This window comes from Nelumbo lutea, chromosome 5, assembly GCF_056320005.1.
Source record: "Nelumbo lutea isolate HS-2025 chromosome 5, American lotus-T2T, whole genome shotgun sequence".
Classification (NCBI taxonomy): domain Eukaryota; kingdom Viridiplantae; phylum Streptophyta; class Magnoliopsida; order Proteales; family Nelumbonaceae; genus Nelumbo; species Nelumbo lutea.
The window spans coordinates 19,771,756-19,787,775 of record NC_142688.1 but is presented as its reverse complement, the minus strand read 5'-3'; the positions used below and the strand labels follow the sequence as shown (position 1 = coordinate 19,787,775).

At 37.8% G+C, this 16,020-nt stretch overlaps 1 protein-coding gene across 1 annotated transcript; it reads right to left on the bottom strand.

Annotated features, from left to right (window-relative positions):
* Positions 1–16: 16 nt before the first annotated feature.
* LOC148850805 (NAD(P)-binding Rossmann-fold superfamily protein) lies at positions 17–14,686 on the bottom strand. Its single transcript, XM_088947886.1, has 8 exons — positions 14,168–14,686; positions 10,026–10,118; positions 9,046–9,124; positions 8,855–8,936; positions 6,435–6,474; positions 4,457–4,591; positions 2,544–2,681; positions 17–872 (listed from the first exon to the last, which is right to left on the bottom strand). Exons 1-8 carry the CDS (start codon positions 14,401–14,403, stop codon positions 572–574), a joined length of 1,104 nt encoding a protein of 367 aa, XP_088804012.1. The 5' UTR covers positions 14,404–14,686; the 3' UTR covers positions 17–571.
* Positions 14,687–16,020: the final 1,334 nt, after the last annotated feature.

Genomic DNA, 16,020 nt, shown 5'->3' with positions numbered 1-16,020 from the left:
TGAATCCTATCCATCATACTTAAATTGAATTCAAATCAAATTCATATTGTAATCAAATATTGAATAACACTAAGGTTGTGTTCGGCGGCACCGTTCTTGTTTTTGCCTGAAACATTTAGGCATCAAATATTAAAATAACACTTGTGTACCATTGCTGTTTTTACTTAAAATAGCTGAAGCGATTCATTATCAATTTGTAATCGTTTCAGCCTTTCAGGTAAAACATCAATGGCACCAAATACAACCCAAGTTGTTAATAAACTAAAATGATCAAAATATTATACATTATAAACAAAAAATATATATCTTATATGAAAATAAACAAACATAAACGGTTTGGAGATAACTTAAGCTGCAACTGGTCTGAGTCAAGCCACTCTGGCATCCAATATAAAACATAAGCACGAGTTAACATGTCCACCCCACAACGCCCCCACAGCACATCCCCACGTGTATTGAGAACATCATCATCGGTTCGTGTGTTATCATTGGGAGATGCTCCCAATACATGGCGGGGATGTGCTGTGGGGCGGAGATGTGAATTGATAGAATGCGTGGTTGATGGACAAGACTATGTAAAATTTGGAAATGAGTTCTCCATGTAGTCCATAATACTCTGCAGCCCAGACCTGTAGCTTGGATAGAGAAGCCTTACTCCTAATTCATCCTTCAAACGAGCGTTGGATACTCTTTTTTCTCCCCCGATGGTTTTCTTCTCAGTTGTAACTTTCTTCTTAGCGGGTACGTTCTTCACCTCATGAGCTGGGCCTTGTTTCATCCATGTCGGACATCTTTTTTCAATCAAGGCCTGTGCAAATGCAAATACTTCCAAGCGTGGGGCTGGATCGTCATCAACAATATTATATATTCTCCTGAAAATGGTTACAAAATGATATTTGAAAATGCGAGCAAACTACCAACAGCTCACATGCAAATCAACGAAGGATTGCAAACAGCTACTAGTTCAAAATACCGTGAACCGAGGGCATGTACAAGGTGCCTGGCCTACTAACCATGTCATTTCCAGTTTCTTATTTTATAAAGGAACGAAAATTCAGCGGTCATAAACTTACAAAAGGTTAAAAAGTGAAATATGTTTCAACTTTCAACTTAACAAAGACTACGTTGACATAGAAAAGTGGCAATATATGATAGTATGATACCGGAAAGGCATTGATACAACAAAAGAAATACATAACTTCATCTCGAAGGCCCAGCTGCCCAAGAATCAATGACGTCTTGGGCGTGGGGTCATCATAACTCTATACTTCTACAACATGATTAGACGATCAAAGTACTAATAGATGGGTCCAAGAAAAAACTGCCCAGACAAGAAATGAATACCACCACTGACCACTCTCCATGTGACTTTTCTATGCTATCAAATGTGTACGTAAAAGCAAAAGGATGCAGGCATGTTTAAGACACACATTTGGTCCAACTAATCTCCAGAGTCATTCAATGGTGAGTCCAAATCCTTGGGCACTGCAAACAATCATGCCGCGGTAGACTGATGAGAGTTCTAATTGGTGCCCCGCAGGCATATCTCAGCATGCAATAGGAACATCTTCCCTACTTGTCATTGGGAGATGTTCCCATTTCCCAATACACAGTTGACAGGTGGGGTTAGCTGTGTGGCGCCGATGCGAATTCAATTAATAGTGGCTCTATTGGGAAGTTTTGGGATCAAATCCCATTGCCACTGGGGGGACGGGCCACCAACTGTAGTGTAGCCCCGTGAAGCCTAAAAAAGACTGTTTTATACGTCCTGTTGTCCCATCCCAAGCTTTTGCCAATTATGTTTCTAAGGTTTACGTGACAACGTCACCAGTCCCCTGGCAGATAGAAGCAGTAATTTAGGTTCTCATTTGGTGTACAGCTGTAGAATCTTCCCAAGGATCCTGATAGTTGTTTGACAAACTGTAGAACATAATTCTATCATTGGCCCAAATTAGCTGGAAATCCGGACAAAGCTCTCATGATGACAGCATTTGTCCTTCAAAACTTAAAACCTTCTAAATAATGCGGTATTTTCAGTTCTACTCAGCTTTTAATATGAATCTAAGATTCCCAGATACAGATGCCAATTCAAACACTGGTATAGCTCGTTTCCAAAACCCAACAGACAGCCACAAATACAGACTATACAGTATCCTATCAAAGATGTTGACATATTCTTTTACTTGTTGGCTTATATTGGCTACAAAATCAATTTCAACACAACTTCTATACGTCATTTCTTAAGGTAAATTTTGTTAAACTTAAATACCTAATTGTTAAGAGTAGGGAGAAAACATTTAAAGATCTACTATAAAAGCAATCATGTAGTTTTCATGTTAGTATTGATACCATATCATGTTGGCCTGAGTACACTAAGCATGCTCAATTGTTTGGTTGTCATTGACAAGAATGTCCACATTTACCATATCATGCTAGTTTCAGTGGTGACAAGTGTTGTGAATTCTTGAGATGAATTTCTTAGCAGGCATAGGATGCAATTCTGCAGAAACCAATCTTAGTTTCATGGGGAAAGTGAAACATACCCAGATGTTGGCATGTTAATACTAGCCTTCAGTGCTTGACAAATATCAGCAATGTGGACTCTGGACGTATATCTTCTAGCCTCCCTCATCTTCTGACCTTTTGACAAAGATTCTTGCCTGAGTATGGTGTCCAAAGCACTACAGGGAAACCATAATTAATGAATAGGTGTGCCAAATTTTCAGTAGATCATAATTAGTTAGTATGGCCACTAATCAGCCGAAAAACAATTGGTGTGACAGTCTATTGAAGCAACCCATGATCTATGAGGTGGAATGCTCAATACAAGTGAACTAGAAGACACTGACCAAATTTATCCAGTTTATTTTTGTTTTATTTTACTTTATTGAGGCCAGTGATAAATTGACTTCTCTTTTTTATTAAAGAAAAGAAGATTGGAGAAAAGGGAAAGACTTGTGTATGAAGTTGAATTGTAAGTCCAGATATACAAAGGCAGCACAGAATGAAAAAAGTATGTAGGCAAATCCACATCTTCCTCAATCCCAGCTTTTGCCAAGTTTCTCTTCAGCTTGTTTTCAACCTTGATTTCATAGAGAATGAAATGTTCAGTTCAACCTAGATGCTAAGTACCAAACCAATTTAAGCATGGGGAGAAATCTCCAAGGTCTGCCTTACAGCCCAAGAATTAAAAAAAAAAAAAAAGGAACACTTGAAATCACTACCAAAGTCCAACCATCGAATACTTTTTTTCTTTTTTTTGAATGATCCAACCACCAAATTCTCAACACCAAGGTTTCTAAAACCTCACAAAGATGTGGAAGACTAAACCCCAGCCTGTCCAAATGAAATTTTTCTATGGCTTACATATGGAAGAGGAGTTGCCTCTTTAGTTGAAAATTTTCTACTCCCTTTTACAAAATAAATTAATAAACTACTATATATTCCAACTTTTACTGTATTACTCGGTTATCCTTCAATTTACATGTGCAATGCATGTGCACTGTGGCCACTGGCTAATTTATTTAAGTGTCCTGAAACAAGTCTTGCTTTTCTCTATATATCCCACTGTTTTACCTCTTTATTTTAGTTTGTAAATTAACTTTGGAACTTCCTATTACTGGCCATAGCTGGTTGCATGGATTGCCAACTCAGAGAAATGATTCCTTGAACCTTTAGGGTGATTTTATCTATTTGATTTCCTCTTACTATTTTCTTTCCTTTAGCATTCTTGGCTGCTGTGATTGATTTAATTGTTTATCTTAAGCTGTTTATTGATTAAAGCTCTGGATTTTGGACTGAAATTTCAGGAAACAAGTAGCCTGTGGTTTCATGAACACATATCCATAGAACTGTTCCACCCACAGGAACCCATATATTGATATGCTAGTAACAATCCCCATCAGAAGTTGCTTAAAACTTCTAGAGAAATCCAACCCCTATCAGCAGCTCCCTTTGTTATCTTATCTCAAGTCCTTTTGCCCTGTTTAAGAAGATTTAGCCCATTCTCTTGGCATGATCAAATTTTCATTCGCTTCTTAAACCTGAACCTGTACTCCCAAATTTAATCCAGTTTTTTTGTATCTTCTAATCATCCTTTTTGAACCTTAAATCCTTAAATTAGCCAAACCCAAATTCCCTCCCAAATATCCAATATCCCGTGATCTATTAACTCCTAAATGCTTACCGGCCCTACCCTCTCCTCTCCCTCCCCCCCCCCCACCCACACACACACACACACATACACACACACAAAAGAAAGAGAAGGTAAATGTAAAGATAAAAGCCATAATTAATTTCAGCAGATAGAACTAAAATTAATACATAGTGAATGGTTTCTATAAGAACCCAATATCCACTGAATTTCCTTGCAAATGAGCAAAATTAAGGTACAGACAACAATTTCTAGGCAATAATAAAATAACAAACGCTTTTAAAATAAATTTATAATGTAGACCTTCTTCCAGGGCCATATATACCCCCAAGCCGAAATACTTGTGCAGAAATACCAAGATCATGGCCCAACTTCAACCACCCCCTCTCAGCAGCCACTCTTGCTTTGGCGGACTCACTAGTAGGGTTTGTGGGATGACTACATAAAACCATACACTATACATGAGATCTATGCAGCTCCTGTTACAATTAGCATGCAAAAACTTGTTAAAATAAAGGGTAAAATACAAAAACCTCCCTTGAAATTTCTGACAATCATAAAAACCTCCCCTATAGTTTCATTTTAACAAAAAACTCCCCTCTTTTTTTGACAAAATTAACAAATACCTCCGTTCCGTCAATGACCAAGATGGAAAACATTAAAGAGATGATCATTTTTTCAAAATACCTATTTTACCCTTTCTCGAACACTATTCCTCTTCTTCCTCGTTCGAACCCAGAAGCAGAGGCGGCGGCGGCACCCCCTTTAACTCCGATCTCTTCCTCTTCTCTCTTCTTCTTCGGCTTCTTGTTCTTCCCCTTTTTCCCTTTCTCAGTCCCATTTCCACCGCTACAATTGCATCAACGGATTCAAACTCAACGTCAATCCGCCTTCTCCTACCATCTTTCTCCCCTCGTCTGCGCTCCCTCTCTTTCTTCTCCATCTCTTTTCTTTCTTCTTGTTCCTCCTTCCCCTCCTTTCTTTTCCTTTCCCTGTCGGCGTCCATTTTCGAATCGCTTTCCATAATTGTTCTCTGATAATCACCATAGCCACATCCATTGCATTTCCGTTTAGATTTCCGGCTATCTCTCACCATTTTCGATTGCCCTTCTCATCCCCCATCATACATACCTCGTCTTTTATCATCTTGGCTCCCCAGATCTATAACGCAAACTCTACTTCGAACGTCGTTCAAACAAAGCCGGTCACTGCAAGTTTCATTCGAAGTCGTTGCTCTCTCTCTCAGCTTCAAGTGACATTCACATTGGAAAGGTCTCCTTCTCTTGCCAATCTCCCTTTTGTATCCTCTAAGAACCATTGCTATCCGAGATGGAAGTTAGCTCAAGCTCCCTATTGCAGAGTTAAGTTTCAGGCCAAAATCCCAGTCGAGGATCAAGGTTGGTGCCACCATGGCTGGAACCGTTGCTGTCGACAACATTCTTCTCCATTTTCCAAACACACGGCAATGCACCTCGGAGAAAATGCAACATGTATTGCCTCGATTGCAGCTGTGATGCATTCTGCTTCTATTGCCGGGGGTCAGGGCACAAGGATCATCGAGTAATTCAGGTGGGTAGTAAACTCTTTTCCTTGTCTGTTTTCCTTTTGTTTCAGATTACCGAGCTCATTTCTTTAAGGGTGGAGTCTTGAGGAGATGATTAATTAGGGAGGGGAGGGACTGAATTGGGATTTGGTTGACAGATAAGGCGATCATCTTATCATGATGTGGTGAGGGTGGCCGAAATTCAGAATGTTCGTGATATCAGTGGAATTCAGACGTATGTGATCAATAGTGCCACTGATGAAGATTGAAGAATGGGGAGGAGCAAAGTATCTGGTGTGGAAACCTCAGACAGAGAAAAGAAGAAGAAAGGGAGAGAAAGAGGAGACGCAGAGATGCCATTGATGAAGATTGAAGAATGAGAGAGAGGGGAATGATGAATAGTGCTATTCCGTGTTGGTGGGGAGAGAGAGAGAGAGAATTAGAGGGAAATTAAAGAAGAGGGAAGGTTGGAGGGGGAGTGCACCGCCATTCTGCCATTTTGCGTCGTGAGGAAGAAGATGAACAGTGTTCTAGAAAGGGTAAAATAGGTATTTTGAAAAAAAATGATATCTCTTTAACGTTTACCGTCTTGGTCATTGACAGAAGGGAGGTATTTGTTAATTTTGTCAAAAATAAAGGGGAGCTTTTTGCTAAAATAAAACTATAGGAGAGGTTTTTATGATTGTCAGAAACTTCAGGGGAGGTTTTTGTATTTTACCCTAAAATAAAAAAGCTTACTCTTCATCAACCCATGCGCCACCAGAATCTCCATATACACCTGCAAAAGAATATATACATGCTAAACAGCTTACTCATAAGCTTAATGCTAACTATCCTTTTAATCTATTTTTTTTCTAAATGTACACACACATAGAGGTGTAGTATGAAGGTAATGAGCATTAGGAATATGTAGCATTAATAACTCCCTCTCCTTATGGGTCCTTTTCCTGTGCTTCTTTCTTCAAAGACCTAACCCTGCCCTCCTTGAACTCTTTGCAATCTTTTCTTGCCACGGAGGTATGGTGCAAGTCTATCCCTCCCAATGTTTTTAAAAACCGACCCAGAGGCTGAATTGTCTTTGCCTCCGGCTCACGGTTCACCAGTCAACCACCTGGGCTGAACAGGCCAGATTGTGACACACCAGCATTATATAATAAAATAATGTATAATTATATTCTACATATAATATGTGTATATATGTATTAACTTATGTTTAAAAAATATTTTTATTTCAGTTTTAATTTATTATTTGTAAAAACATGTAAGAAATTGGGACTTGAGGCTAAACAAGGAGTTTTTGGCAAAAATAACAGGGCAAGGCACCTCTGGCGCCTTATGATGCATAGGTCTCAAAAAGTAACCCAAAATCGGAAAAAAATTGATCACCCCAATCAAGCATCTAAGCGCAAAGTTATGGCTTCCAGAAGTTTGCATATGCATTTAGTGTGCAACTCGTTACCCGGTCACCAAGTTGAACTGATCAATGGTTTACCACCAGGGTCAGACAGTTTATGACCAGGTCAACAATTTTGACCAAATTTTGGGTTTTAGGGAAACAGGACCCGGAATCATGGCTGGGTGATGGTTTGAATGGTCAATGACGGGTTGAAAACATGATCCCTCCTAGAATTTGAATAAATACATATAACTGGCTCCAAAGAAAGAAGCAGAAATGGTGTTTATCCAGTTATCCCCTCATTGGTGCATCTTGTGTAAAGCCAACAGTGAGGCTTTCTATCACTTACTGATTTCCTATCCCTTTGTTGTTGGTATATGGGAGTGGTTGTTCTCATTTGGGTGCAGGTGGATTCCTCCAAATGATGTCCCAATTCCTTTTGCTCCAACAACATTTGCATAGCCAAAAAAAGGGGGAAAGTTATGTGGAGATGTAAAGGGCAGCAATAAGCTGGACAATATGGAAGAAAGAAATTCAAGGATCTTTTTGGAAAAAGAAAGTCTCAAGGAAGCCATAATTGATATTATTTTAATTAGAGTGGCTCATTGGCTCAAAATCTCTAGAACCCTTTTCACATGTTTCTTTGGGTGATATGCTTAGAAAGTGGAAGTGGCAGGTTCAGCTCTCAGTAGAACTATAATCACTGTTGTAAGGTCTCCACCAGAAAGAGGATGCATTAAACTAAACTTCAATGGAAGTAGCTTGGGGAACCTGGGAATATCTTGAGTAGGAGTTTTCAAGGATGAGGAGGGTAAAGTAATCACATTATATTCAGACCCAGCAAGTGAGGGAGACTCTCTAAAAGCTGAAATTATGGCACTGATGGAAGGGGTGCAAAGGGAAAAAAAAATGAACATTAGGAAGCTAATTGTTGAAGGTGAGTCCAAATTGGTAGTGGCATGGCTACTAATTGAATAGGCAAGCTTGTAGAAATACACCAATGAGAAGAAGAAATTCAAATGGATAGCATTGGGATGCGCATGTGAGTTATGAGGAACAAAAGAGTCCCACATTGGAAAACCACAAGAAGTGCAAGGGACTTATATACAAGAGTGGCACATAACCCAATAGCTTAGGCTTTTGGGCCATAAGTGGTATCCATCTCTTGTGTGTACGTCCCATGTGCACATACATGTACGAAAGCTCCCCAGGTTTTGGAAACTCCTCATGGTTTGTGACTCTTCTTGAGGCACTACAATTACAAAGGACATGGAAGTATGAATACAATGGGTCAAAAGGAGCACAAATTCCATGGCAGATGCTCTAGAAAACAAGGTGTGGGGAGAAATCAACTATTTTGAGCATAGTTGTAAGAATTAATGGTTTTCAAGGAGAGATAAGAGGGTTTATCTCTCTTTACATTCTTTTATTTGTACTCTTATTCACTCTTTAGTATTAATGAAAGTTGCAGTTATTGATCCCAAATCACTTCAAATTTCCAACAGGACCCACCAAAGAGGTTGCGAATGGTGCATCAAGTGTAGTCAACCACAATGGTCAATAAACCAATTAAGAGTTAGGTCAAAAGCTACACAATATAAATGGTAACAGAAACTTTTTAGAATGTAGACCATGCATTTATGGTTAGAACCATAACCACAAGCCTTCATAGATCCTAAAGAAGCACAATTCTACTGAACCTAAGAATCAAAATAAAATCCAGACAAATAATTAATCAGAAAGTAGAGTTAAAAGACCATACTTGTTGATGACAAGTAGCACGACCATTGAAGATTTCCATGGCTTAATCTACTTTGTAAAAGGTCCTTATGCTGATGAAGCACCTAAGTAACATATCAAAATGTAAGAGATAGATGTGCCTAGACAGAACTAAGGACATATAATAAAATCTAAAAATTGTTTCAAAAGCTAGTGTACCTTTGGTTAACTTACCGGATCACCTAAACCAGCAACAGAAGGAATGGAGATAAGGAGATGACTAGCAGATTCCAGAGTATGCAGGCTTCTCAGTCTAGAGAATGGCAGGAAAATAAAAAAGAAAAGAAAAACAAAAAACATGATAAGTGTCATCCAAAACAGAGAAAGAAGAACCATTTAAAAGTAGTGAAATAAACAAAATTTAAAATCTCAACAACTAAGCTCAAATCAACCATCTCACAACATATTATGGCATCATCTTTGTCAAATGATGTGGGATCTGCAAATCACATGAATTACTTGAAACTTGTGAGACTCTGAAATATGTGTGCCTGTATTTACATATATATGTATATGAATGTGTGTATTGGCAAACTCCCCCAGCACAACAGAAGGACCTACCATGGGACAATACAAGCCATATTGGCTTATACTAACCGTAGCTAAGAAGCCAAAAAAAGTCCTTTATCCCAAGAAGCTCCTACACAAGCACTACTGTTCCCTGATAGTTCAGGAGTTGTATAAAATCCAGGATTTAACAAAAATAAAAACTGTATAATTATACTGTCATATAGCATAATGTACATACATATATAGATATACACACACATATACACGTATATAAAGAATTATAGTTTTTGCATTTCTTATTATGATAGAATATGCATCCTGAACAGTTGCAAGCTTAGAAATAAATAGTCACTTCACATGTAAATACAAGAGTGCAGAGTGGGTACCTGGTTTGAAGAATTTCTGGAGTACTGGACTTGAGCCTTTGGGCTGGGTCCCTTCAAATTCTCACAATTGCTCAAACCAGGCCTGCCCAAGTTGCACCCCTAGTAATCATGTATGGTATCACAGAAGTTCTAACTCATCAATAAGTATGAGAAAATGACTTACCATTTTCAATCCCAGTCTGACCCAACTCATTACACCACCCAATCACATATGGGAAAAAAACCATTGCAAGCAGTTGCATCATCAAATTCACTTACTCTGGGTCATTTGAGTCAAAAAGATGGACATCAAATCCCATTCCCTCAAGTTTCTTCATCTTAGCATCACTTGTGCATGTCCCTATGACCTCCCTACAGCTCAAGGTCCAAGATGTCAATTTCTTGCATTATATCTGTTCAGCAATATTTCTAGGAAACCACCCCTAATGCAGCACATGTCACTGAAAGCAACAACCTATACAATTTAATTAGAAGACAACCAATTGAATAAAGAACAACTGAAGATTAATTGACTAGAGAGGACTAATAATTTGAACCATCAAGATGCAACAGTCAATAGCAATAAATGCATATTACGGTCAATAGGGATTTCTATTAATTCTACAAAGCACAAACCAAAAATGTTAGACTTGCCACTCATGACTTAGGCTCAGAAACTTGAATGCAGAACATGCATAAAGTCCGCATATCTGCTTTGTGCACTCTGAGTAGCATCCTGATTCACTAATACCACAAGAACACGCCACTTGCAGTGAGTATACCAGATTAACCACAACCACAAAACCTAAGTAAAAACATGAAAGTACCAAATGGATAGAACAGACAAGTTCAGGTCAACTTTAGTCCAACACAATGTTTTAAAACCTCAACCCTAATCCTAACCCAACCCTGTGTTCAACCAGAGGTTCTCAACCCTGACCCAAACCTGCCATAAGAGATCAGGTTGGTCACTTGGTTGGTTTGTTTTGGAATCTTATCTACCAAGTTTAGAAATCCATACACAAAGACACATTATCATACTTATGCAAGCATACACATGCAACTGTTACATAGACAACATATTTTAGTAAAATATTTTACAATAAAATACCTTTCATGATCATCTTCTCTCCTCCCCATCTCACATAAGGTATAAAATACTTATATATATAGGAATCAATACATATAATGTATATAAAATTACAACTTACAAGTGTAGTACATAGGGTTTGGGTTTGGTTGAGCTGCCCAAAGCATAAACCCAACCCAACTTTATATCGTCTTGGCATTTTCTAACCCTAACGTTTTCATTTCATTACAACTGTCCCCAGAATAATTGTGTGTGTATCTATATAAACCCAACCCAACGGTAATTTTCATTTTCATTATAACTGTCCTTGTCCACTGCACTTTAGCCAACTTATTACCATCTTTGAATCCCCCTCCACCACTAAGTTTCGGTAATTTAACACTCTTTCAACCTTGTCTTTACCCTAAACTTCTAGAATCTCTCAACAAATTTTAGTCAAAGTTCACTCAAAAAGCCTAACATAGATCTACAACAATTCAAAACAATCAAAGCAATCTTAATTACACACTACTACCATTGCCAAGTAATATGGTGACTCACCTTATTATGCATTGTTACTAGAACACCTTGAAACTAAAGGATCTAGCTATGCCAAAACTTAGCACTTGGCATGACATTTCCATAACATCTCTAAGAAGCTCCTAGCTAAAGTTAGCATAGAACCTTGGCATTCAGCACTCACAAACAGGTATCAGTTATCATAATGTACACTCCAATAGCCACTCCACAATTTGAGTTTCTAATTTTTACTATACTTTTCATATATTAGTTATTGCCATGTCCCTGTACCTCTGAACACCTGAATCTTGACATCTGTGCCACATAAAAAGGTAACATTACTACCATGTTGTTGTACATAATTCAATATAGATAGTGAACCAATTATTCCTTGTAACATAGACAGGCCTAGGGACGTTCAACTGGGCAGAGAAGACATGACTGACCCAACCTGACATATTCTGTAACAATTTCCACACCAATAAAGTAGAATAGTCTGGTCCTGGGCCAGGATCAACCCAAACACAACTAACCCTTTACTTCTGCTGGGCTTGGGCTTGGATTGTGGCCACAACAGAGGACAACCTGAAACAACGTATAGACACATGTGATATTATAGTTGTGTATACAGTTATAAACAATTATGATGCATAAACATATTAAAGGTGGAGCATTGTGTTATCTTTTTTGCACATATGGGCATTAAAAAAATTTGTTTGATGATTATTTTAGGGTCTTTACTGACATGACAAGTTCATGCAGCACAACAGTCACAAAACACGGTCATGCCAAACATCCTGTAGAAGTGCACGTCAGATTACATAATCAATATGACTAAAGGTACATCTATGATAAGAAAATCAATTAACAAACCAAAGAGGATTGCCAAATCATGGCTTGAGCACTATGGATCTTGTACTTCATGGAGGGCCACTGTCACATTGTTCAAGGAAATCATACTCAAACATGGAGTACTACTAAGTGCTAACCACAAGTTGGCACCAATTTGCAACCAAGGTCGGCCAAGGTGGACTCGGGTGATTAGGTCTAAGGCCTATCCATTAATAAATTTGTGGACTAATCTGTTCTAGAAAGCTAATCCTTCTTCAATGTTCCTACAAAAGAATTAGGACAAATGCAAACTTGCAAAGCACACAATTTTTCCTTTATTTTTTTTTAACTTTTGTTACCACATGTATTTTCTTGGCTAAGAGTCTATAAAGGATATTTTGTTTCCTTGAAGGAATTTTTTTTTTTTGAAGGATCAAGAAAAATTTTCATTAAATTGAAAAAAAAAAGGAATTACATCTCAAAACCATTGGTTGTCAAGTTGACACACCAAATAACACTAGAAGTCCAATCGAAAAGGATTGTTAGTGGGAGTTGCAATGGCTAGGCTCATTTCCTCGCGCAAAAAGAATCTTCAGAATCTGATGTCTTTTGCTTTAATTGTCCTGATTGGATCCACTATTTGGGGGATCTAGATTTCGCTGCTAATTCTTAGTTCTTAGCTTTGGCGCTTGCTGTTTTCTTTGCTGTTTTCTTGTTAGTCTGTGTAGTTTTTTTTATTTGGTTTTAATTTAGGTTAAATAGGTGCCCTGTACTTTGGGGTAGTGACACTTAAGGACTTGAACTTCAAATGTGACACTTCAGTACCCCCAAACTTTCAAAATATACAATTAAGTCTAACTGTTAGCATTCTGTCAGTTATCTTGCACTAAACATTTTAAAATCCCAAAAATGCCCTTCCTTCGCCATTTTCATTTAGATCTAAATAAACTATGCATTTAAGCAACAGCCGTCAGTGCATCAACCTTCATTTTCTTTCTCAGTGCTGAATGAACTGGGAATAATGGTTGTGCGGTTATGCCCCCTTTTTCTAGCAACAAACAATGAAGTCTTAGTCTCTCTCTTTCTATGTGTCTCTACTTCTATAAATGGTAGCAGTGATAAATGGGAGACTTGTTTGAAACTAACTTAAATTAGAAAGAAGCAAACAAATAATGAATGAAACTTCCACTCTAAAGTTCATAGTATTTAGAGATTATTAAATTTTATAACTGCCCTTTCAGTCACAGTACAACCATTAGGCCTTCCTAAATTGTCTCTCTAATTTAATTTATTTTTTCCAAAGCTGTGGTAGATCTTAAATAAATTGGTGGATAGTGGGCATTTTGGCCATTTACTCGTTTTACCACTCACATTAAAGCTTATTAACGGTGTTGGATGGTGCAGGACTTGAGTGTATATTTCAGAAAGTTCAAGTATTCTAAATATTGGCCCTTAGCCCCTTACATGTCACTACCCCCAAAGTACAGGGTACTATCTGTAATTTACGGGCCCGGCCCAGTAAATACGAACCCAAAAGTAATGCAGAACCTAGGCCTGGTTGGCTAGCCCAATGCCCATTCCCAAGCCCCAGCCCCCGGGGATAGACCCTGGGATATGGATCTTAAAGCCCACTGGGGCAGATCACCTCTCCCGCCCAAATGGCATATGCAATGCCAGAGAGAGAGAGAGAGCGAGCGAGAGAGAGAGAGAGAGAGAGCACTCTTCCAAAGTTGGAGCATTGCTTGTTTTGCTTTCCATTTGATAGCTGACAATAACTCCTAAGCTCACTAAAATAAAAAATTAACTTGAACCAAACCCTAGTTGTGACTAAGAACCGATTAAATCACAATTCAAAAATGTTTCGGGAGCTCGACAAATAAATCGAACTAGATATGTAGTCTGAAATTTCGTCGGGGAGAGAGAATGAATATTTTAATCAAATCATAACAAAAAAAAAAACAGGGCAAATAAGAGGTGCCACAGAGATTAGGGACAAAACTACCAGCCGTCCTTTTTCAACTGATCGGCGAAGAACTGCCCGACGAAACCCATACCGAGTATAAACATCCGATTCCTGGCTTCGGATCTCTCTTCCTGGGTCCTAGCTTGAAAATTGCAGGAAAAATCTTGCAAAACTAGAGGCAATACTTGAGGACTCCGAAGAAAGAGCTTTGGAGGAAGAAGCCGAAACCGAAGGATAGGTGAAGAAGAGCGGCCCGACATGAAATAGGTTTCCATTGTGTTAATGTTAAATCTGCAGCTGGGATTGTATGGGGATTCAATTCAGAGAGCTGAACCGCCCGAGTCCGACCTCATGGAAGTGATGAGATAGTCTCTTCAACCTCAGAATCAAGACCAGGGTTTGCAGTCAAGAAAGAAGGCACATGGACACGAATCCTGTGATTGGGGATTGCGGGAAAAACTAAACTCAATTTCGAAAAGGTTCAACTCTGATATGGAAAATATATGATATCTAAACAAATTTTGAGCAATCAACTGATATCATAAATGTGGTAGCCAATCAACTGATATCTTTCCCGCATCAAACCGTCTTAATTCGCTCACGGTTTTATTTACCGAACCGGTATTATCGGTTTTTGAAAATTTCGAACCAATCAACCGGTTGATCAATTAACCAATTTCGGTTTTTGGTTGATTCGATTTTTTTATTTCGCAAATTTTTATATTTATAATTTATATTTTATAATCAGTATATAAATATAAATAAATTATTACAAATATAATACATTTACATATAATGCATATATAAATATATAATACATAAATAATATATGACATATATTAAAATTATATAATATGTATATAGACATATACCAGTTGGTTTGATTAACTTCCGTTTTTTTAGGTTCATTGAAAATCAAACTGGTTCTTAATTTTTCAAAAATACCAAATTAATTAATTTGGTTAATAGGATTTTTTTATTTTTCAGTATTTATGAGCATCCATAGAAAACCACTTGTCGGTTATCACTTACCAGCATATCCCAAGTCACTACAGATGTCAGCACTACTCTTAAACGTTAAAAGTTAAAACCATTATTGCAAGGCTCTGCTCGGATCGGACCAAACGGTCAGACCGTAAAATCGGGAATCCATAATCATAAAGTTGTATTAGAAATTTCGGGACAATCAGGGACCTGGCCGCTCTGACCATCTACCCCATGGTTCAGCTAGTCCGTTCTTGAGAAAGGAAAATCATCACCGTATGAAAGCCAAACTAACCCTGTTTGGATAGTCTTTTAAAAGTATGAAAAACACGATATAACATTTATATTATATACTTTATATTTTTTGTTTTCATATTTTTTGAAGTATGAAAAACCTCAAAAGTTCGAAATTGGCTTTTTGGTAAAATAGTGCTTTTATTTTCATGTAAACTTGACCACCTTTTGATAAAATTCTTGGCCCTACCTCTATTCACCATTGGTAGAGTTGAACCGTTCGTCTCTGGTCTTAGACTACAAAATCACCGGAAACCATCATTGAAAGTATAAATGGACGTGTTTTTACCAAACAGTACTTCTATTTTAAAAAGCATATTTTTCAAAAAATTTTATCCAATAGATTTTCAAAGCAAAAATACCAAAATAAAAATATTTTATATACTTTAGTACTTCGGTATTTTTAAAAATACAAAAGTAAAGGACTATCCAAACAGCGCCTTTTAACTCCTTCGGGCTTCAGGCGAGAGAGCAAAACCATTGTCAACAAACTTCAACACTCGTCCAACCATTTTGCAATTCGCCATGCTTTTGTGCCACAAAACCAATAAATTTGAAATCAATGAAGTTTTTTTTTTTTCAAAACTGTGAAATACAAACCAATAATCGCTTAT